The following is a 21,521-nucleotide window of genomic DNA, read 5'->3' as shown; positions in this document are numbered from 1 at the left end:
GCCTCACAGCCATTGTGTGATATCTCAAGGTAAACAGAGTTAAGTGGCAAAAATGCTGCTCAGCAGTGGGTAAGAAAGAGAGGAGTGAGGAAAAGGTGTGAGAAACAGCTGGCTGGGCAGGAAGAGATGCTCCAGCCACAGAATGAGATCCCCTGCAGCCTGTAGAGGAGAGCATTGTGCAGGCATTTTTGATGTAACCTGTGCAGAGAATCACACCAGACCACACAACCACACTGCAACCTGTTTAGAACCCAACTGTGGCTGTGGGATGTCTTAGCAGGGGCTGCAGCCTCCAAAGAGCCCATGCTGTAACAGGCTTAGCCTGAAGAATTGCAGTGATGGATACAATCCTTGCTGGAGCATGTGAAACATGAGGAAGGAGTGGCAGAATTGAAGTGTTAGACCATAGCCCTCATTCCCAATCCTCCTGTACTTCTCTTACTTCTCACCATCCAGCTCTACTTTGCAATAAATGAAGTCAGTTTTCCCTAAGTCAGACCATGTTGTTAGACCATGCTGGCAGTAGGTAAGTGGTCTCTCTGTCTTCATCTTGACCCATGAGCTTTTCAGTGACTCTGGAGAGAAATACACTAACTTGAAAAATACTGCTGTTTAGTATTTAATGAGGCACAAATGACAATGTTTTGACTGATTTTGTCTGATAGAATCTTAACCATGTTATAATATTCATAATCTTCATGTCATAGTCTTTACCATATTATTTGGTGAAACACATATTGTGATTCAGCTGATAGGATTTTTCCATTAATGACTTTTAAGCAATATTCACCATATAGAATACAACTTTAAAATCATGTGAGTGGTACCTAATTTCACTGCCTTTCTGTTCACAGTTTTTTCAAAAGTTAGCATGTTTTCAGCCATTTTACATTTTGGAAGCAGGGGACAAGTTCTTCACAGTTTGGCTCTCATGAATTAAATACTTTCAAAAATAATTTTAAGACATGCACGTTTTCAAACTTATCTGAGATTTTTCAAATGAAAAATCTTTTCATTTGAAAGCTCTTTTCTAGTTAACTAATGGTAGCCTTTGCCAGTTCCAAACTGGTTTTACATGGGAGCTGAAATACAGTTTTCTTGTCTGCTTTTAGAACTAATTCCTTCAGTCACACAGCACAGATCTTAAAGTAAACTTTTTATTTTTAGGGTTTTGTTAGCACCTCAACATAGGTACATGTACAATGTGTTCATATAACCTCTTTTTTCCTGGTGTCAAATAGGTTCTTTTTTTCCTTTATTCTCATAGTCAAAGTATGTACTTCAGTGTTAGCCTCAATTCCCAGTAACTGCAATGTTTTTCTTGCTTTGATACATGCTGCTTAATGAGAATCATGGAATGATTTTTTAGTTTTCTTTATTTAATGCTGTTACCTGCTATATTGCATTGCTTTCCCTTTTTCTATTCCATCAGGTTAACTAATTTTTAAGGTGCTCATTATCTTATTTCTGTAGCTCATCATCTTGTGCCTTCTCTTTTTTTAACATTGGATACTGGTGTTGTCCATTACATCCTAAATTATCACATGCACATCTCTCCCTTTGACCAGTTTACTGATGTGAGTTTTCCTTGCTTATGGGTGAATACAGTGTTCTTTTGAACTTCTGTCCGTTTCAAAAGTAGTACCATGTTACAGATGCAATTTATTTTATTCTGATCATGGCTTGTGCCCCCTGTCCTTTCTTGTCCTATCCATATTATCCTGGAGTGATCTGCTGAATTTCCTGTTGAAAACTTGAGAGGATAGAGGTGGTTTTGGCATTTGAGTGAATACATCCAGGTCCAGAACATATTGAATGATCTGTGAAAACAAATAAGCAAATCTGTAGGTTGATGGTAACTGCTCTGAACATTTGGGTTTTTTGTGGAGGAGGTGGTAGTTTGTTCAGGTAGTGGTAGTTTGTTCAGGTACTTTGTAACTGGAGGATTTTAGGAAGTTGAAGAACAGTGCAAAAAGGATGCTTTTTCCTGAATGCCATGGGAATTATAAAAAGCTAACCAGTAGATAAATTGTACCTTGCATGGTACGACAGTGACGCTGTTCACATGGGAAAAGTTGTGTGTTCAGCTCTCTTGAGCTGGAAAAGTTGTTTATGAATAGTTATAGTCTGGCTTGTATCTCATTTTCCAGGGTATAACTTTTCATGTCTACTTTTATAAGAGATATTTAAGTTGAAACTGGTGAAGTTTGCTATCTTAAAAAAGATTTACGGGCCTATTAACAGGAAGATGCTTGCCTATAGACGTCAGAGTTGCAGTCTGGTGTTTCAGGATTTCCTCATCAAATGAAGCAAAGGGCAGAATGCACCAAGCTGTATTCCAAGTGGAAAATAAGTGATTGCTGGGTGGTTTGTCTCTATACACATGCTACATGCAAAAAAAAAAAAATCTGCAGGCATGAGTTACAGCATTTGCATCAGTGAAATATATGCAAAATACTTACGTCAGTTGTACTTGATAAGGCTCTTTTTTTGTTTCTTAAAAGCTGAGTATTTGATTTTAATGGCTTCAGGTACTCTGATATAAGGCATATATGTGTAGGTTGTTTTTCAAAGAAAAAACCTGAAATTTGATTACCAGAACTTGGATTTGTTTTCTCGATTTTCAGTTAAGTAACTTCTGATTGACACCATACTCAAACCCACTCAGAAAAAAGAATGTGAAGTTCTCTTAATTTGCTTTGAGTTGCACTAAAAGAAGCAAAGGGGGAATATCAGGTTTCATGTCTTATGTTAGGCTAGATGACAGCCTCTGTTGAATTTATGCTAGTGACATTCACGTCTGAGATCTAAGGAATTGTAGTTTTCATTTTCTGTAGGCTTCTGTTGTTTGTCTTATGTCCTAATTCCCAGCTTGGGATTTTCTTAATAAGAACAACCTTCAAAATTTTAAAATAATCGCATCTTAGGTAAGTTTTAGTTCTGCAATGAGAATAGCGGCGCAAGCACACTTTAATAATAGTAATATGCAGGCTTGAGTTGTATCTGCTATGAACCACCCTGGCTTTCCTCTGTAAGGAAAGGACAAAATGCCATTATCACCATTTGGAGTAATGAGAGAGGTCAAGCAAAAGTTTTTTCATTCAAGGTTTGGTTTTGTTGTTTTTTTTTTTTTTTCTGATATGGAGTATTCTTGAAGGTTATAAAGTATATAAAAACACTTAATCTTTCCTGTGTAATTTGCCTTAAGCACCTGAGCCAGTATTTTTCAAGCAGATACTGCTCTGAAGTTTGTTTTATGAATACCTCAGGCTTGACAGCTGTATAGCAGGAAGGATTTTGTGGCAGTGCAATCAGCTATGACTCATGAGGCCTGAGCTGGCTACCGACTTCCTCAGTAACTGTAGCCAAGTGAGTGTTTTTTTTCATGTAAACTCTTCTTGCTTAGAAATGTTCAGAATTTATGAACTAGTATCCATTGGTATTGGGAAGATCTAGGATGCTTGAATACCTGGAATTGCCTTTGTTTCTGCAGGATTCTCTGCAGGTGCCTTGAAAAAAAGCTTAGGAGTTCTACAGAAAGGGTGTTTGTGGATCCTAGAGGCATATTTCTTGCAGCATGTTCTTAAATGGAATTATGATATAGCTGTGGGGGCTTTTTGTTGGTTTTGTTTATTTTTTAATGTGGGCTCTCGAAGGCTCCCTTGGTGTACACAGAGATTACCTCTGCCACAGACGCTTAAAACTCAGCTTTGAAAATGCTGTAAATGTTTTCAGGTGCCCCCATTCAGTGTCTTGATGTGGGTTTTACTCCCCAGTGCTCTCTCAATTTATGTATGTTGCTTCAGACTGCTGCAGGTTGGGAAAAAGCAGCTGAAGTTCTCCTAGGTGCTTTAAATCCAGAGGATAGATAGTGAACTCCTACTTGCTTCCAGTTCCCTGCATAACATTCCTCTTTCTAGCCCTATCTTTCTTGTGAAAGATCATTAGGACATATCCTGGCCTCAGCACATGTCCTGAGCTTGTTACAGATGAAAATCCCTGTTTATCCTTCAAGGTCCTGTCATGTGATGCTAGGAACTGTACCATTTTAAAACAGCTTCTGAGTGTAAAAAAGGGAAAAGCAGCACAAGGCTAGAAACAGTGAACCTCAGAAAGAAATGAGACCTAAATTAAATTAGTTGTGGTTTACAGGAAAAAAAGTGTAGAGAAACAGAAAAACTTCCAGGAAGCATAAAGGAATCAAACTAGTCTTATGAGAATGTTAGAAGAATAAAGGACAGACCTGAGAAGTTGTGAATAACACTTTGTGGTCTTTGCTAGATGCAGGTACGGAAAATAATATAAGCAGTTGTAGCCAGAGGTAAACCAAGGAAGTTTGTCTGTAGCTCGGGGGGGGGGGAGGAGAATGTAACAGGTGCTGCCTATTACATACGGTTACATACAGAATATGTAAAGTAACATACAGAAGTCTGCCAAGTTATCAGTGAAAATGAAATATGAGCTCCATACTGGTGGAGAAGGGGGTTCATCGACAACAACCTGATTTGTTCTATGTTAAGAAAAGAGCACATCACATGATTCAGGTGTTTTATTTGTCTTTTGTGTTCAGTTAATTCAGGGTTCTTCCAATGAAGCATGTTTTCCAAAAAAACAAACAAACTAAACAAAAGCCAAAAAAAACCAGAGGAGGAGGAGATAAACAATTATTTCAGTTGCCAAAAATATGGAAAATAGGCAAATGATACATACTATTAAAATAGGTAAATAGCAGATCATGTATCACCTGCCTAATTTCCTTTTGAAGCATATTTAACCTTGTTAGTGGTTATTTCTTTTCTTTAAGCAACTTGGTTTAACAGGATCACCTGATCAGCTGTACTTTTTTATAACATGGAACTGCATGGTGAGTTGAGTATAACCCTAAACCTGATTTACAGAATCACAGAATATGCTGAGTTGTAAGGGATGCACTAGGGTCACTGAGTCGAGCTGCTGGTCCTGTGCAGGAGAGCTTCAAGAGTCCCACCATGTCCCTGAGGGCATTGTCCAAACACTTCTTGAACTGTATCAGGCTTGGTGTTGTGACCACTTCTCTGGGGAGCCTCTTCCAGTGCTCAGCAACTCTCTGGGTGAAAAACTTACTCTCCATATCCAAACTAAACCTCCCCTGACTCAGCTTCATGCCAACTCCTCAGGTTCTATCGCTGGTCATGAGAGTGAAGAGATCAGTGCCTGCTCCACTACTTCTTGTAAGGATGTTGAAGATTCTCCCCTCAGTCTTCTCCAGGCTGAAATGATCAAGTGACCTCAGCCTTTCATAAGGCTTCCCTTTCAGACCCTTCACCATCTTTGTGGCCCTCCTTTGGATGCTGTCTAGTAGCTTTATGTCTTTCTTATATTTCTATGCCTGAACCTGTACACAGTGCTCAAGGTGAGGGCACCTCAGTGCAGAGCAGATCGGGACAATCCCTTCCTTTGACTGACTGGTCAGTTTTATATATGTGTGTGTGTATACACACACACACACACACACATATATATAGATATCTTAGTCTCTTAACTACACGTAATACAGAATTACGTACACAGTAAATGGTGGAGAAAGGTGTTTAAAGTATTCTCTAGACCTCGGAAAAAACATCTTTCCTTGTCTTTACAACAAGGCATGAATTTTCAAACATATTAGAAGCTGTTTTGGAAAGAAGGGGAGTACAGAAACCTGTCTTTTGAAAAGAAGAGAGGTAACAGTCTTAAGTTGCATTAGAAGATGTTTGGGTTAGATATGAGATGTGGGGGAAAGCAAGGATGATGGTGAACTGAAGTAAGTGCACCATATGGAAGTGTGAGATGAGTAGCGCTGCAGGCTTTTAAGATGAATTTTGGGAAGTTTTTCTATTCGCATACAATATAATTGCCTGTAACTCTTCCCAAAAGACTTCAAGAATGAGAGATCAAGCTGAGGAATGGTGTCATGTCAGGAAAAAGCCTTGATAGCTAATCTTTCTAGATTTTCTGTTTGGGTGATTTTTTGGAGTATCCCTGGTTGTTGTAGATCATCACATGACTAAATGAGGGCCTGTCAGAAGAGTGGCTGGGAACAGGCATATAAGCATGACACATTGCCTTGACAAGTTTGCTGTTCTAAAGCAGATAAACTTCTTTCACATATATAATAATAATACTAGTAATAGAAAATTCAGCTTGAAGAAGAGGGATCTGGACTAGAAGACTTGTATTGTCCTGTGTTGGGTCTGTGTGGCAAGTTTTGGTTGTGGCGGCTACAGATGTGGCTTCTCTGTGCAGATGCAGAAGTTGCCTCTATATCTCACAGACCCATCTCTATCTGGATCCAAGATGGACCTACCAAAACTGAGTTCATCAGATATGATGGTATACTGCCTCTGTGATAACATACCTAAGAAAGTGTAAAAACTGCTGTGCAACATGTATTGGGAGAGAGGGCTGAGAGTATTTGAGAGTGACAACTCTGCAGACACAGAGATCCGTGAGGAAGGAAGGGGAACACATGAGCAAGTGCTGGAGCATAGATTCCCCTGCAGCCCTTAGGGGAGCCCATGGTAGAGCAGATTGTCTCCCTGTACCCATGAGCATCCATGGGGTGTGGGAAATCCATGCTGGACCAGCCTTCTAGCAGGACCTGTGGCCCCATGGAGACAGGAGCCCATGGTGTAGAAGGTTTGCTGGCAGGACTTGTGGCCCCCTGGGAAACCTACGTTGGAGCAGGCTGTGTCTGAAGGACTGTGCCCTGTGGAAAGGACCCACACTGGAGCAGTTAAGGAAGAGCTGCAGCCCCGGAAAGGACACATGTTGGAGAAGATCACAGAGGTCTCTGTGCCATGAGAAAGTTCTTACGCTGAACAGGGAAAGAACATGAGGAAGGAGTGACAGAAAATGTTTGAACTGACTGCAACTCCCATTCCCTGTTGCCCTGCAGTGTTTGGAGGGATGAAGTAGAGGAAAATAGGTAGTGGAGTTGAGCCTAGTAAGGAGGAGTGGGGTGCCTTTAAAATTTTTATTATCCTACTCTGATTTAACTGGTAATAAATTAAACTATTTTCCCTGAGTCAAGTCTGTTTCACCTGTGGCAGTAACTGGTGAGTGATCTCCCTGTCCTTATCTCAGTTCATGACTCTTCCAACATAATCTCTCTCCCCTATCTGGTTGAGGAGGGTAGTGACTAAGACTTTGGTGGGCACCTGGCATCCAGCCAGGGTCAAACAACCTCATGTCCCTTTTTACACCCTTTTGTCTGGTTCAGTGAAGGCAAGGGAGTGTATAGAACCAGTTTTGAAAGTTGGTTGAATTTAATTAACTTGAGATGGTCAGGTATTAGGTAATTAGTAGCTATAGTTGTTTGACTTGATTTTCAATTCTTACAGTTACTGGAAATTTTTCCTATGGGAAGTTTAAATTTCTTTAACACTGAACACTCAGATGCCTGGCAAAGTATATGAAGCTTTAAGCTTACACTTTGGTTTTTTTATGTACTTTTGTTAAACTCTTTCTAGTTCATTCTTTTATTTGTAATTTCTATTCTGTTACACTTTTCTTCTTCCTTAGTATATTAAAAACAGAAAAAGATAAAGTAATTTGCTTGTTTATGTGTAAGTAGCTTCTGGTTTCCAAATTCTTTGAAAAAAAAATTCTCACACTTGAATGGTGTGCATGACAACAAATGAGACTTACTTCTAGGTTTTCTTTTGTGGAGTGTTTAGTCAGTGATTAGCAGTGTTTTAGTTTGCAAGATAAATGTATTAGCAGTATGGTCCTTGTGTTGTAAAGAATATTCATAACACTTGTCTTCAGCATCTGAAGCAATATTTGTGGTCCTTCAGATTGTGTCACTAGTCTTTATCCTGGAGCCTGTTAGCCTCCTGCAGTTATTTTCATATATATTTTTTCTTTGTATTCAATTTCAAAAAGGTGTTCAGCTACATCTGTATTACATGTCTTTAAAAATGGCTTTCAAAGATGAAGGGTGTGGGGGAATATTGGGCTCAGTTGGATGTTTGCTAAGGAGTAACTTTGAATTGACAATGTCAGGGTACAGGGCAGATTAGATCATTGTTTTCTTTCCTGTACTTTCCTTAACAGCTTTATTGTTGCATTAGTAAAAGCTTACTAGTATTTAAGGCATGTGAACTGAAAGTTAGATATAGTTGAGTGGAGATGTGTGAAAGGATTGCATGTAGCTTCCAATTATCTGTGAAATATTCATGGTGAAAATAGTTGAGGCAGAACATGTTACAGCTTGTAAGTTCCAGCTCTGACTTGTCATTTAGATATAGTCTGCTTTTATGGTTCTATCCTGGTATTTTTTTTGCTATGATGTGTGTATTTAATCTAAAATTAATACGGGTAGCAGTAATGTTATGGAGTTCTTGTCCTGTTTTGAAATTGAAATGTATATGTAGGAATATTTTCCGGTATGGTAGATATTTTGCTGAAGGATTTGTTTCAAAGTATTGAAAATATGGAACTTATTATGTATGGAATTTATTTATGAAAATTTTATTTAATAAGAATATATTACACAGGTTTTCCTATTCCAGAAGACCAGAATCTTTCCTTATGACAATATATGTTCATTATTAGAGACAGCTACACAGTACAGAATTTAGAATCTAGGATGAGTTTAAGACAATATAGACAGGTTTTCTAATTAGTGTTTGAGTGTCAAAATAATCTATGAGGTAACTTTGATCATGTTGCTAATTTTAACTACTCTTACACTCTCTTCTGTCACAGCCCCATGACTTTGATGAATGCAGATTTGATATCAGCGTGAATGATAGTGTTTGGTACCTCCGGGCTCAGGATCCAGACCACAGACAACAATGGGTAGATGCAATAGAACAACATAAGGTATGTAATTCTCCATTTTCTAATTTCCATTCTCATTCCCTCATTAGATCAAGCATAGTGCTTGCAGAGAGTTTAAGCTTCCCTGTTCTGTCATTAAAATACTCATGGTATTTATGACAGGTAAAAGCTCAAGATTGAAGCTCTGTGTTAAATATGTTTCAAAGGAATTGACTTGTTCTTCACAGATAAGACTTTACTAGGGGCTAACAACTGTAAGCCTTTCTTGAGCTCTCTAGCTTGAAACAAAAAAAGCTTTTATTATGTTTGAGTGATATTTTCAAGGTTTTGTCCATCCTCTCCCTAATCATTGAATTGCTTCTTATCTGTCTTGTTAGTCTTAGAGTCAGTTCTCTAGGTTATCAATTCTGGTTTTGGGCTCCTTTTTTTCATCATTTGACCACTTTTACTGTATCTGACTTTTGTCTCTTTGTCTTTTAAGGCATTATTCTTTGTATTTTGGTTCAGCTTTCTTGATCTGTTTTGTATATCTTCCAATGAACTCAATTAACTTCATTTAAAAATACCTGACCTTCAAGCCCTTTAGGTCAGGTAGAAGGTACACAAAACATGCATTATGTTTTCAGGTACAAGATAGGCACTGTCCCAAGGTATAGCATTAAACTACAATACCTAGCCCAATGCAGCCTCTCAATCTGGGACACAGGTATTACAGGAATACAAATTGAAATAGATATCCAAGTAGGTATGAATTTTTACCTTGAGCTTCTTGAAGCGTTGTCTGTATACATACTGTGTGTAATTAAGAGATTTTACCTTTTATTGGCCATTCCTTGCACTAAGCAGTACATGTTCTTAAATTTAAAGTGCTGCCTTTGGATAATGCTTCTCTAGAAAAAAATCATCTCAACTGGACTATTCAACCCTTTGTAGCTTGGCATTTTGCCTTCATTTTGATACAGAGGTAATATTAAAAGCATAAGAAATTAAGTTGCAAAGCCAGGATTCTTTCCTGTACTCTAAAGAAAAAACATAAAGTTAACAGTGGCGTGTCCTTGAGACAACAATACCGCAATTTACTCCTAGTGCAATACCTGAGAGAAGTTTCTCATGAGGATACACTGGAGAAGTTACTGGATTGCATATCTGTAGAACTGGCATTTCAGAAACTGGTAGGCTTGGGGGGTCTTCAGATGTGGTTTAGTGTAGTCATGGAACTTGCTAGCCCTAGGCTAAAATTTAGACTTAAGTTTCATGAATGATTTAGCTGGTGAAATGCAGAACTTTAACCTGAAGCTGAATAAGCTGAAATGCAGTCTGTGTCATTGAATGCTGCCCTGTAGGAATGAGTGATGAAAAAACCCAGATCCTGTCTTAAACTCTGCCCATCACTACCTCAAACCTTTTTCATGCTATTTTTCTATTACCTTTTGTAAGGCTCATCTTAACTGTTGCTGAGTTCTGAGCTGCAACTTTACGGTATCCCCAACTCATAATACAAAATTATTGAATGGTAGAAGTTTGCCATTGGAAGTGTTGATTTGGCATTGTTTCTCTGTACTACTTAAAAAAAAAATCTTGTGTTTTTCAACACTGATTTTTTATCTGCATTAGTAGTCAGCCCCTATCAAGAGGTATCTGTTTTTCTTTGTCTGTCTGGTATTATTGGTAAGCTTAAATTGCCTTATTCAACCTCCTTTTCAGATCATGAATGAATATTGAGGGGTAAAATTCTAGCATTCCAAAAGTGATCTCTCTTTATAAAGAAGCCTGATTAATTGCACAGTTTTCAGCTTTAAAAATAATCTTTTTATATAATTTAGGTTTAGATAGTTTAGACTTCCATTCTTTGCAAGAATTTGGTAGTTATTTAAATAAATAAATTGTACCAGTTCTCTGCCTTTATGCTTAAATAAGAAGAATGAAGGGTTGATTATTTACACGTCTCATTTTTTTCTAGTATTTAGAATTAGTATAGAAATAGGGATAAGACAGTGTTTTTCATTATTTAATAAAGTTACTTTTCAGTTTCTTTTTTAAAGAATGAGGGCATTCTGGAATATTGTAAAAACAGAAGAAAAGTATGTCCACAAGTAGGAAGTGGTAATAAGTCCTTCTGCATATGCTGAACTGGCAAGAAACAGTTCCGTTTGCATCTTGCTATCCTAAGGCAATAACACTGGACTTGACTGTTCTGAATCTTACAGCTTTTCCAGTATGTGCAGTTTGTAGTTTCATGGCTATTTGACATTTCTCAGTTTCTTTCATACTCCTTTTTTACTCTCTAGTGTTAACAGTATTTAAGGCAAATAGCAGTTGTTTTCATTCTTAAATGGAGTTGAAAATACTATGGCACATGACTTCTAAATAAGCTATCAAAACATGTAATATGTTAAAGTAATACATTATTTTACATACATATTTACAGTACATATTTTTATTTTAAAACATTCCTTTTGTATTATACAACTAAATATCAAGAATATCATGATCAAAACATAGCAAGGAAAACAGCAGAAGTTACTGCAGTCTTGTAATAATAGCTTAGACTAAGTTGAAAGTATATAATGAAATACCAGAATTACTAATGTCTTCTTTGCAGTGCAATATTCTGTTGTCTTCATAGCAGAGTAGGAGTTTTGTGTGATAAATGTAGGTGTACAGGTGCATCTGTTGCTTCTAATGATTTTAGAAAAATAAACAGTAATCTTATGACCAGAAACCTTGGAAATCTTGACCAGCACTTGGAAATGTGCTGTATTTGCATAAATAGGTGTTTGGTAGAATTAAACACAACACGCAAGTGTCCAAATCCAGTCTTCAGTCTGATAATTATTAGTGCTTCTTAAGGAATATGTCTCCAAATGTCTTGTTTCTGTACTTTTATTGAGGGGTTAGTGCTATATTATATTTTAATATAAGTTTGTATGGAAAATATTTAAGAAACAGTACATTTATCCAATGTAACTTTGATAGGAAACTTTGAAAGAAAGTATTTTTATGGAATCTGGAAGTCAATCCCATATTTTGTTCAAATTTGTATGAACAACATTTAAGTGAACCTTGGAGTAACTCTTCATTCATCCTTTAATTCACTTCAGCTCATGCTTGACTTGGAGTAGGGGAAGATGGGCAAAATATCTCATTGCACTGAAAAGTTCAGATTTTTGTCAGCTTACTCTGACATTTTCTGAAGGAGCTTTCTGGTCAGGTTACCAAACCTCATGCAAAAGTTCCTTCTGGGTAAAAAACATTTTTGTTTGAGAAACAGGTTCTTCAAATGGCACATAATAATTTGAGTAAAATCAAGAGAGGAAATTATTTCCTGTACTGAACAGTCATTTTTCTTAACATCAGTCTACTGCTGCATAAAGTACTTTTTTGTTTGTTTTTGAAGTTCTTTGTTGCTTACAGAGTGGGTAGGTAGTTCTGGTAGGCTGTTTAAGCTATTTGCTAACAAAAGTGTGTTTGTGAGACTTAATGGAGCATGTCACAAGGTTGTTGATCTTTAGAGTAAGAAAAATAGACAGAAACTTTGACTGTGTTTCATTGTGCTCCAAACAAAGAGAGCACTGATTTAAAATTAACTTTATATTAAATAGGAGTATAAGCAGATATAGAAAAACTTAGCAGAACCAATGAGTAGCTGATGGCTGAGAAATGTAAAATAGCTTATGTTCAGGCATAAAAACCATTAGATTTTCAGAGGGGTTTATAATTATACTTTTTTTCTTATATTGAGGTTCCTGAATCCTTACCACATTAAGTGTTTCAAGTATAGCTCAAAATGTTTATTCATTGTCCTGAACTGGAGAAGGGATAAATCTAAAACTACTATAAAGCCATTAGTGAGGCAAATGAGGAAGTAGTTCATGTGTAACCAGGAGTCCATCCTTCTACTCAAATGTTTCATTAGATGTATTGATCAGGCATTTCTCTGGTGTCAAAATATTGATGGTCCTTGAGCACCACAGTGCTGGTCTGTTTGGAAAGTTACTCTCTTCTTAATAATAATTTGAAAGACTGCCTCCTCCAGGTCTCTCCCATGGTTTCAAAATGGAATATGGAATTCTAACCTAATACTAGATAAACTGGCTTAAATGTTGTTAGTTCAATGCTGTGAGAAAATGAGAGTGAATTGCTGTTTGTTGTGAGAAACATCTGTATAAGTAAACTTATTTTGAGCAAATGAACTCCTGAGATCAAGATAATGATTTCTTGTAATGTTAATCTACCACTTGAGTTGAGAACTTCATGAGAATTTATTTAGAAATGAATACTTTATGAGAAATTTTGCATCAGTTTAGGTTTGTCCCATTTTGTTCCATCGTAGTTTTTGTTTTCTGCCCACAGACTCGTAATGTCTTCATTATTGACTTTATGACTCTTCAGCAATATAAATTGATAGGTTTTTTTTGTTTTGTATTCACAAAATCTTTTGTTTGTTAAATTGAAATAAGTCTTCCTGAACTTCTTACAGTATCTGATTTTGCTGTTTCAGACTTGAAAATGTAATTTTTCAGAGGAGTACCTAGATACCCAGCAAATTGGCATGTAGGGAGTAGGTAGGCTTTCTTTTTAATTTTGAAGTGATGATGTACAAGGTGTTCATATCTAGAGTAGGAGGCATGAATCTCAAAGTTTGACTGTGAAAGGCATCAGGTGGCTATTTCCAAACCTAATTGACATGTCCCTTTTTTGGGGATGAAGGGACCTATCCCCCTTACTGTCTCCCTCAGTAAAAATTTTCCTTGAAGAAGTGGCTACTGCTTGTTGTTTTCACTCTTGATTAGGCACTGTGGAAGGAGTTAGCTGGTTAGAACAGGGTTATACAGAAACATCAAGAAGAGTAAAACTTACATCTCCTGTTTTTTAGCGATTTCTCCCCAAATGGGGAGAAGACATGGCAGCCTGGGGGTCAAAGATAATTTAGCTTTTAAGTAATTCTAATTTGTGCAATTTTTGTTTTGTATACTACAACTTGTTTCTTAAAATACCAGTTGTCAAACGAAGTAAGATGCTTTAGATATCATTTTTGCATTGTTTAAGTGCAGATCTAGTTTAAATGGTCAGAAAAGCTGAAAAAAAAGTGTTAAGAATCATTAATTTCATTTTTAAGGTAATCTGCCTGTTTTGTTTTCCCTTGTCAATGTACTGTTCTAAAAGACTTACTGAATATGCTGTTACACATTGAAAAATATTGCTAGAACAGTAATGGTGGTGTTGAAGCAGGAAGTCAGGTGGAGAGGACAAGGGGTAGAGGTGGGCTTTTTGCTAGTCTAACATGACTGCAAAACCATTCAAAAGCAGAAGTCCCAATGGATGAAACCAGAGCATCAGAAGATTTTGCACTTGAGAAGCATCTTAATAACAAAAGCAACCCGTAGAGTAACTACCCAGAGCTAACAGATCCCCCCTCTGCCTGCTGTAATTGTTCCTGTTCTGAATGGTTGAGCTAGTTGCTTAAATCTGTTGGTAATACAAATCAGCTTCTGGACTGAGGCGAAGGACTTCAGGTAAAATATTGCAGTATTTATAAATTAAAATTGCTTTCTATCCTTGTGTTAGTTCTCTTATGAACTTAAGTATAAGAGGTTATGCATGAGTAATTTTTATTAAACTCAGAGGAAGCCTTAAATTTAACTTCAGACTTGACTATAAGCATCTGGAGTTTCTCAGTTCCTAGTTTTTGTTCTGTAATTGGAATGTGTCACCTTCAGACTGAGATCCAAGTGCATCCAAGTTCCTTCAACTTACAATGCCTTAAGAAATTTCACATTAACCATACTTAAAGTCAAGCTTTTGTTTGAATACTGTATGTAAATATTGATCTATGAGATTATTTTTATTTAGCTGTTATATGAAAACATTGAAAAATGCAAATAGAGGTAACTTTCTCATAGTAATATTTTACTAGCAGTGGATGTCAGAGCAAAAAAATTAATCAGGTCAGAAACCAATATTAGAGTTTCAATTCATAAAATAACGAGCTCGGGTTGTCAACAAGAAGGGGAGAGTACAGAAAGGTAGCACATGTCTAACTTGTCCACAGGCTTTCAGCAATTTTAAGCAGAGCTGTAACATTCCGTGAAGACGGGGTAGTTTTCTCCTTTTTTGCACATCTCTAAAACTCTGCCCTTGAATGGGTTTAATATACGGATAATGGCAATAAAGACATACCAGTAAATCATTCCAAATCTGTTGCCAGTGTGGGCTGAAATTAGTAAGATAATTTAAAATGAATGGTATATGCAGAGAAATGATACAGAAATATTTTCACTCAGCATACTAATGTAACAAACTTTTAAAATAGGTACTAAATGAGAAGTATAAATTTCTGCCATCAGTAAATAGTTTTGTACATTAAATTTAGTGTTCCTGTTTTCTGGCAGATCATTAAGGAGCTGCTAGACCAAGTAGTTTAGATGTTTGTGTAGACTGTATTTAAATGCATATAGAAGTGCTGCAAATAGTCTTCAGAAGTCTATTTTGATGTTGCAACCTTTATAAATATATTTCTTTCATCAGCTTACTATATTACTGACAGCTAGTCACCGTCAATTTCTAGCAATGGTATATATTCTGATGAGTGAATGTTAATTATAAATACAGTCTTGTTAATTATTTTAAAATAAAAACTTTGCAGTAGTGTGACTTCAGGTACATCATATAGCAGGGAGCAACAGGAAGAGTGTCTGTTGCCATTTCTCCCTCTACTTCCTCTCCTGAAATTCGGCTGTTTCAATAATGTGTGGTGTTTAAAGAATGTGCTTCCTCAGCATTTATTGCTGAGGTCTGAAAAGAACTGTGGCTCCCTAACGTTTTAATTTTTTAGCATTTCATACTAATAAAAGTTCCTCTGGCCATACTTCTACCTGTACCCATTCACAAGTAAGACTGACACAAGTGGAAGCAACAGTGCAGATGAAGGAAAGCATGGGATATATGGGAGTATATATATATTGTTCAACTTCGGTTTTATTTATCAAGTTCATAAAGAGGATTGTAGGAGTGTGATGATGAGACCTCCTTTTTGCCTATGTTAGTATCCATGTCCTTCATGTTGGATCAAGTTTCTTAAGTAATCTTGATGTCAACTATTGTTTCTTACTAAGCTGATTTGGATTTCCTTGTTCTTTTGTCTGGTGCTCTGCAGCATGCAACAGTCTAAATATTTCTGTTCGATGCTTACATGGATTGTATAGCACACACTCTTATTGGTTTTGTGGTAATGCATTTTGCTTCAGAAGACAATGACCCACTCTCCCACTGTGGCATTGTGAGGCTCTGGCTTGCAGCAGTAGTGCAGTTTGCCTGAGGAGGCTGAGGACAGCATTCAGATACCTATATTATTAACCTGTAAAAAGCTGTTTTAAAAGCCTGTTTACCTGTTTAAAAGACTGAAATGTTTAGGCAAGTCACTGATGAGTGGCAGAGACATTCTTAAAGGTGTTACAAAAGCACCGTGTACTATTTTGAAACTAAAAACTTACGAGCTGTTGCTCAAGCTTATGCAGGAGCATAGATGTGGTTTTGTTGCTGTTTCTGTCAGTGTTGTGTGTTGATGTTAAAAATGTAACTTAAGTTCTTGTGTATTCGCATTTGACATCTCCCAGCAGAGCTGAATTTTAAGTGTTTGCAAAACTACTCCTTGGTAACTAAATCACAAAATATGTTCAAGCAGAGACTTCTGAACTTGACAGTAATAAGCTTACTTATTTTGGATTTTGACCAGAACCTTAGGTAGAGTGGGAAATACATAGGAGAAGGATGTAGCTGTCTCCAGTCTGAGCACCCTGTCTTACTTTACAAATTCATTTGTCCTTCAGTTGTGAATACTGTCTTTTTCTTTTTGGTCTTCAGTGACATATGAATGGTACAGAGATTAGCAAAGAAATAAACTGAAGTAGTGTCCTGAAGGAAGACTTAAAAAGTTAATTGTAATTTTTGCCCTAATGTGAACTAAAGTAATCCTTACTAGGTGCTATGTTTCACTATAGGCTAGATTGAGAAGTGTTATAACAGTAAAGGTTTGTGGAATCATTTTAGTCTGTTTCTGCCATCAAAGAGATTTCTTGCCATTCTCATAAAGTACGAGTTCGCCTTTATTAAGTAGTCTTACAGTAAATCTAGAGAGATTATTCCATTCATTTTTGAAACACTTAATGTTTCTTGTCTTTTTCTCTTAGAACAGTCCCTATTCCTCAATTGTTGTTCACGTGGATGTCTTTTACAGGTTTCTTATACCTGGCATGGTTGTCTTCCAAACTCAGTCTTCATCTTTCTGTGAAGTATAGCATCAAAATAGAGCTCAGTATTCCCACTAGGATCCTGTATGTGTTGTATAGAATGTGGGATTATTTTGTGGATCTTGTATGCTACCATTTTACAACACCATGAGTTTAACTTATTCAGCTTGCAAACCACTAAACGTGATTCATCTCTAGAACTATCCGCAGATTGTTACCTGTCCTGTACGTGTACAGTACAGTATTTCCTATAACCAAGTAGACTTTGAACTCCATTTTTCTCATCTGTACGTAAGTGTTAAGTTTGTGTTGCTCTTCTGTCAACTTAAGTCTTTCCAGCTCAGCTACCTTAGGTAATAATTATTGTTCTGATAGGTTTGGTTCCCTTCCTTAAGTAATTATGCTTCTTCTAGTACTTTGTAAAGTATGGGGTCTGTCTACATGAAGAAACTGCTAATTAATCTAACCTATCTCAGTTCACAACTGAGCTTGCCTGTTACTCTTTTGGGAGCTGCTTAGCTGAATCTGAAGCTGTACATATTATGCACTTAAGATAATTTAAAATCTTTGTATCCATGAAAGCTGTGATCACCTATACATTCCTAATTAAAAAGTGTTCTTTCCCATCTTGTCAGAGCATTAACAGATTGTGAAGACTATCTTATTAGAGGTCTGGAGCTCTCCTCTCAAGCCCCTGCCCCCAAAAGGTAGTGAACTTATTTGAGATGGCTTACTTCTATCTTTCCCTTAAATTAGCTAAATATACTAATTGATTCAAGATTCAAATGCACAGAATGGTTAAAGTAAATTTTTGATCACTGCTTAGCCAGGCTGATGAACCAGGGTGTTCTGAAATAGCTGATGAATGTCTGAAAATTACAGTTCAGATTGCAAATTAGCAGAGTGTTGCCTTTTGGGTGCAATACTGTGTGAAGGAAAACACTTGTAAAAGGGCTAACTCTGTATCAAATAATAAAAGGCTTGTGACACTAAGCTGTTGAGTATGTCAGTCAACATTTTTGCAGTGCTATTTAACAAAGAGTGATGTACATGGCTAAAGTAAACTTGGTCTCAATACTAATGCTCAGTCTTGAGGCGACCAGAGCTCTAGAAGAGTCAACTTGCAGCTGGCTGTGAAGTAAATAATCAGTCTCATTGCTAAAAACAAGTGGGATTCCAGTATTAAACTGAGAAGTGTTATTAATTCACTTTGTAAATCATTTGGATAGTGTATATTTTCATTTATTAGAAGTAAAGGGAATGTCATGGTTTGTCACCAGCAGAGTGACATGCAGTTATCTCTAGGAGTCTGAGTTTTCCATGGCAAAGTGGTAGCATGTTTTACAAGGTCTCCCTGAAAACAGTATTGTTCATTGAGAAAGACCTGTGTCAAGCTTGACTTTGGTGATAAATGCCCCTTCAAATTCAGGTAAGCTCTCAGTATCAAGAATAGAAAGTGGAAAGCTGCAATGTAAATGTAGTGAGTGGTTAAACAGTTAAAAGTTGTCACTTGCCAATACTGTATGCTATTTACTCAGAATTACTACTTATCACCTCAAAAAATACTGTGCATCAACAGCTTAATAGGAAAATCTTGGACTCTCTGTATGTCTCACCCTACCAAAGGTGGTTTTTTTAGCTTTCTCAAAGAACTTTTTAGGAGGTGGCTTTTCTTCAATGAGCTTTCATTACAGTGAAACTCAATGAGGTGATATTATTAATAGATGATAGTTAATCCCCTTGCTATAGGGAAGAGTGTTCAACCACATGGGTGAGGTGCGCAAGTACCAATGAGTCATAGTAACATTGAACATTTGGCTCTTTTGAGAGACACACACACCACCACTATAGAGGGAAACTCCTGAAAAAGAGAGTAACTCCAGAACCTAACATGACTCAGAAGAGTTGGAGGAATTCTTTTGGAAACACATCATGGCTTGGGGCACCTGCTCTTTTAATTTATGTCCTTGCCATTGATCAGAACCTCTTAAGGTAATTCTTCCAGTATAATTTTCACTGTAGGTCAACAAAAAGACTTTTTTTTCTCTCAAAGCAGATCAAGCATGAAAATATGCATTTGCTGTTATTTTAATGTTGTCTATGTATAGACTGACTGCAGAGGAAAAAGTCATGCTCTTGAGCATACCTATTTTAAATAGTATCTGAGAAAGAAGGGGTTTAATATTTAACTGCTACTGTTTAAATATTCCATATTGCTTGGTATGAACCTAGGCATCAGAAAACTGGGGGAATGGAGGGTCAAATAGAGAAAGGTGCCCATCTTTCTACAGGATTTGTGTATTACTGTAAAATTGCTTGTTTAAGCAAACAGATACACTTCAGGATGCTCAGCTGATAAGAATTACTTACCCTGATGTATGGTATGATGGTGGTACTGAAATTTTGTATGAAGCTGCGCTTTCAGGGAAAGATTAGGGTTATTCAAGTTATCATTCCTTTGCTGTCAATAATAGAGTTCTTTCTTTAAATTGAATTAAATATTCATTACATTTCAATGAGGGAAACTAAACTTGGGTATGTCTTGTACGTTCCATTATTTTAGCTCCAGTATCAGCAGTGACTCTGATACATATGATAGTGCATGTCATTTGATGCTGCTAAATTTGCTAAGTGCACTTATTGCTGAAAACTCTGTATTTCCTGAAAGAAGACTAGGGGAATGCCAGTGAATCAGCAGTTTCAGTTGACTACACAAGCGTGTTTGCTGCAGCAAACCTAAATGTTTTCACTTCCAAATTGTTGAAACTTCCCTTTCAGGACTGAAAACAATAGTTCTTTGTCTGTCTTGGCACCCTTTTGCCATTCTTGGGCCCATGATCGAAGAGCAGCTGTTAAATTGCAGCTTTATTAATAAGTAGTTACAGTTAGTACTGTCTAAAGCTGGACTAAATCTTTGTCCATTCCAGCCCAACACACTTGATTAATTATAAACAAAGCAAATTGTTTCACTTTGACCAACCCAGTCTTTCTTTGCCTGTGTGTTCCAGTTACGTTTCATAACAATTGCTTTGGCTTTGAAAATAGATAATATAATTCTCTAAAGAATGCCTCCTTGTGAGGTGTAGGCCTGAGCATGTAACTGGACATGCTCTGATCAGGAGGTGGTACTAGAGATCTTGCATCCTAGTCATTCTGATTCTATGGTAAAAAGGTTAACTGCTTCTTAGATAGCAGTTAACTATTCCTTTCTTGTGTTACAGTATTTTCTGCTTCCAGCAAAAGAATTCCTCTGTCTTGAAACAGTTCTTTTTTAACAAGATGAAGTTTTTTTGCCTCAATTTGCTGGTTCTCAGACTTCTAGGTGTAAATGAAAGGTTTGGTTAAATTCTGTCTCCTTAAAGTTTTGCTTTATTCTTGTGCAGTTCAAAAAGTGCAGCATCTACTTAGTTCCATTCTTGTTTCTACCTGTCTCCAAATATGCTAAGCAAGGTTAAGCAGAAAACGTATAATTCCTGTGCTTAGTGATATTTAGTGGATTTGAGGAAATCTGTTAAGTAAACCTGCCAATTTTGCAAAGTACGAAGAAAGGGCAAAGATAATAGCTACTTAGACTATAGCTCCCATAATCTAATCAAACATGACACACAGAATCACTAGGTTGGAAGAGACTTCAAGATCATGGAGTCTAACCCATGCCCTAATATCTCAACTAGACCGTGGCACTGCGTGCCATATCCAGTCTTTTTTTAACACATCCAGGGGTAGTGACTCCACCATCTCCCTGGGCAGACCATTGCAGTAGTTGATCACTCTTTCCGTAAAGAATATCCAACCTGTACTTCCCTTGGCACAGTTTGAGACTGCGTCCTCTTGTTCTGTCAGTTGCTGCCTGGAGAAAGAGACCAACCCCTGCCTGGCTACAACTGGCTTCTAGGGAGTTGTAGGGAGTGATAAGGCCACCTCTGAGTCTCCTTTTCTCCAGGCTAAACAAGCTGGAGAAAAGGAGACTCAGCTTCTCCCCAGCTCCCTCAGCAGTTCCTCACAGGGTTTGTGTTCCAAGCCCCTCACCAGCCTTGTTGCCTCCTCTGGACTCACTCAAGCGTCTCAATGTCCTTCCTAAACTGAGGGACCAGAACTGGACACAGCAGTCAAGATGTGGCCCCACCAGTGCCAAGTACAGGAGAAGAATGACCTCCCTGCTCCTGCTGGCCACACTATTCCTGACACAGGCCAGGATGTCCTTGGCCTTCCTGGCCACCAGGGCACACTGCTGGCTCATGTCCAGTCAGCTGTCACCAGTACCCCCAGGTCCCTTTCCAGCCACACCGTCCCCAGCCTATAACATTGCAGGGGGTTATTGTGGCCAAAATGCAGGACTCGGCACTTGGACTCATTAAACGTCACCTTATTGGACTCTGCCCATCCATCCAACCATTCCAGGTTTCTCTGCAGAGCCCTCCTACCTCCCAACAGATCGACACACGTTCCCAGCTTAGTGTCATCTGC

General features: G+C 37.5%; 1 protein-coding gene across 2 annotated transcripts in view; it reads left to right on the top strand.

The window, feature by feature from the left end:
• The window catches only part of CERT1 (ceramide transporter 1), a 79,234-nt gene that overhangs the window by 15,056 nt on the left and 42,657 nt on the right, over positions 1-21,521 (top strand). For both annotated transcript variants that reach the window (XM_053932207.1, XM_053932206.1), the window contains exon 3: positions 8,731-8,847. In XM_053932207.1, coding sequence (XP_053788182.1) covers positions 8,731-8,847 — 117 coding nt within the window. The remainder of the gene's footprint in view (positions 1-8,730; positions 8,848-21,521) is intronic.

Source organism: Vidua chalybeata, chromosome Z, assembly GCF_026979565.1.
Source record: "Vidua chalybeata isolate OUT-0048 chromosome Z, bVidCha1 merged haplotype, whole genome shotgun sequence".
NCBI classification, from domain to species: domain Eukaryota; kingdom Metazoa; phylum Chordata; class Aves; order Passeriformes; family Viduidae; genus Vidua; species Vidua chalybeata.
Note: the sequence above shows the minus strand (reverse complement) of the source record. Positions and strands in the feature narration are given on the sequence as shown.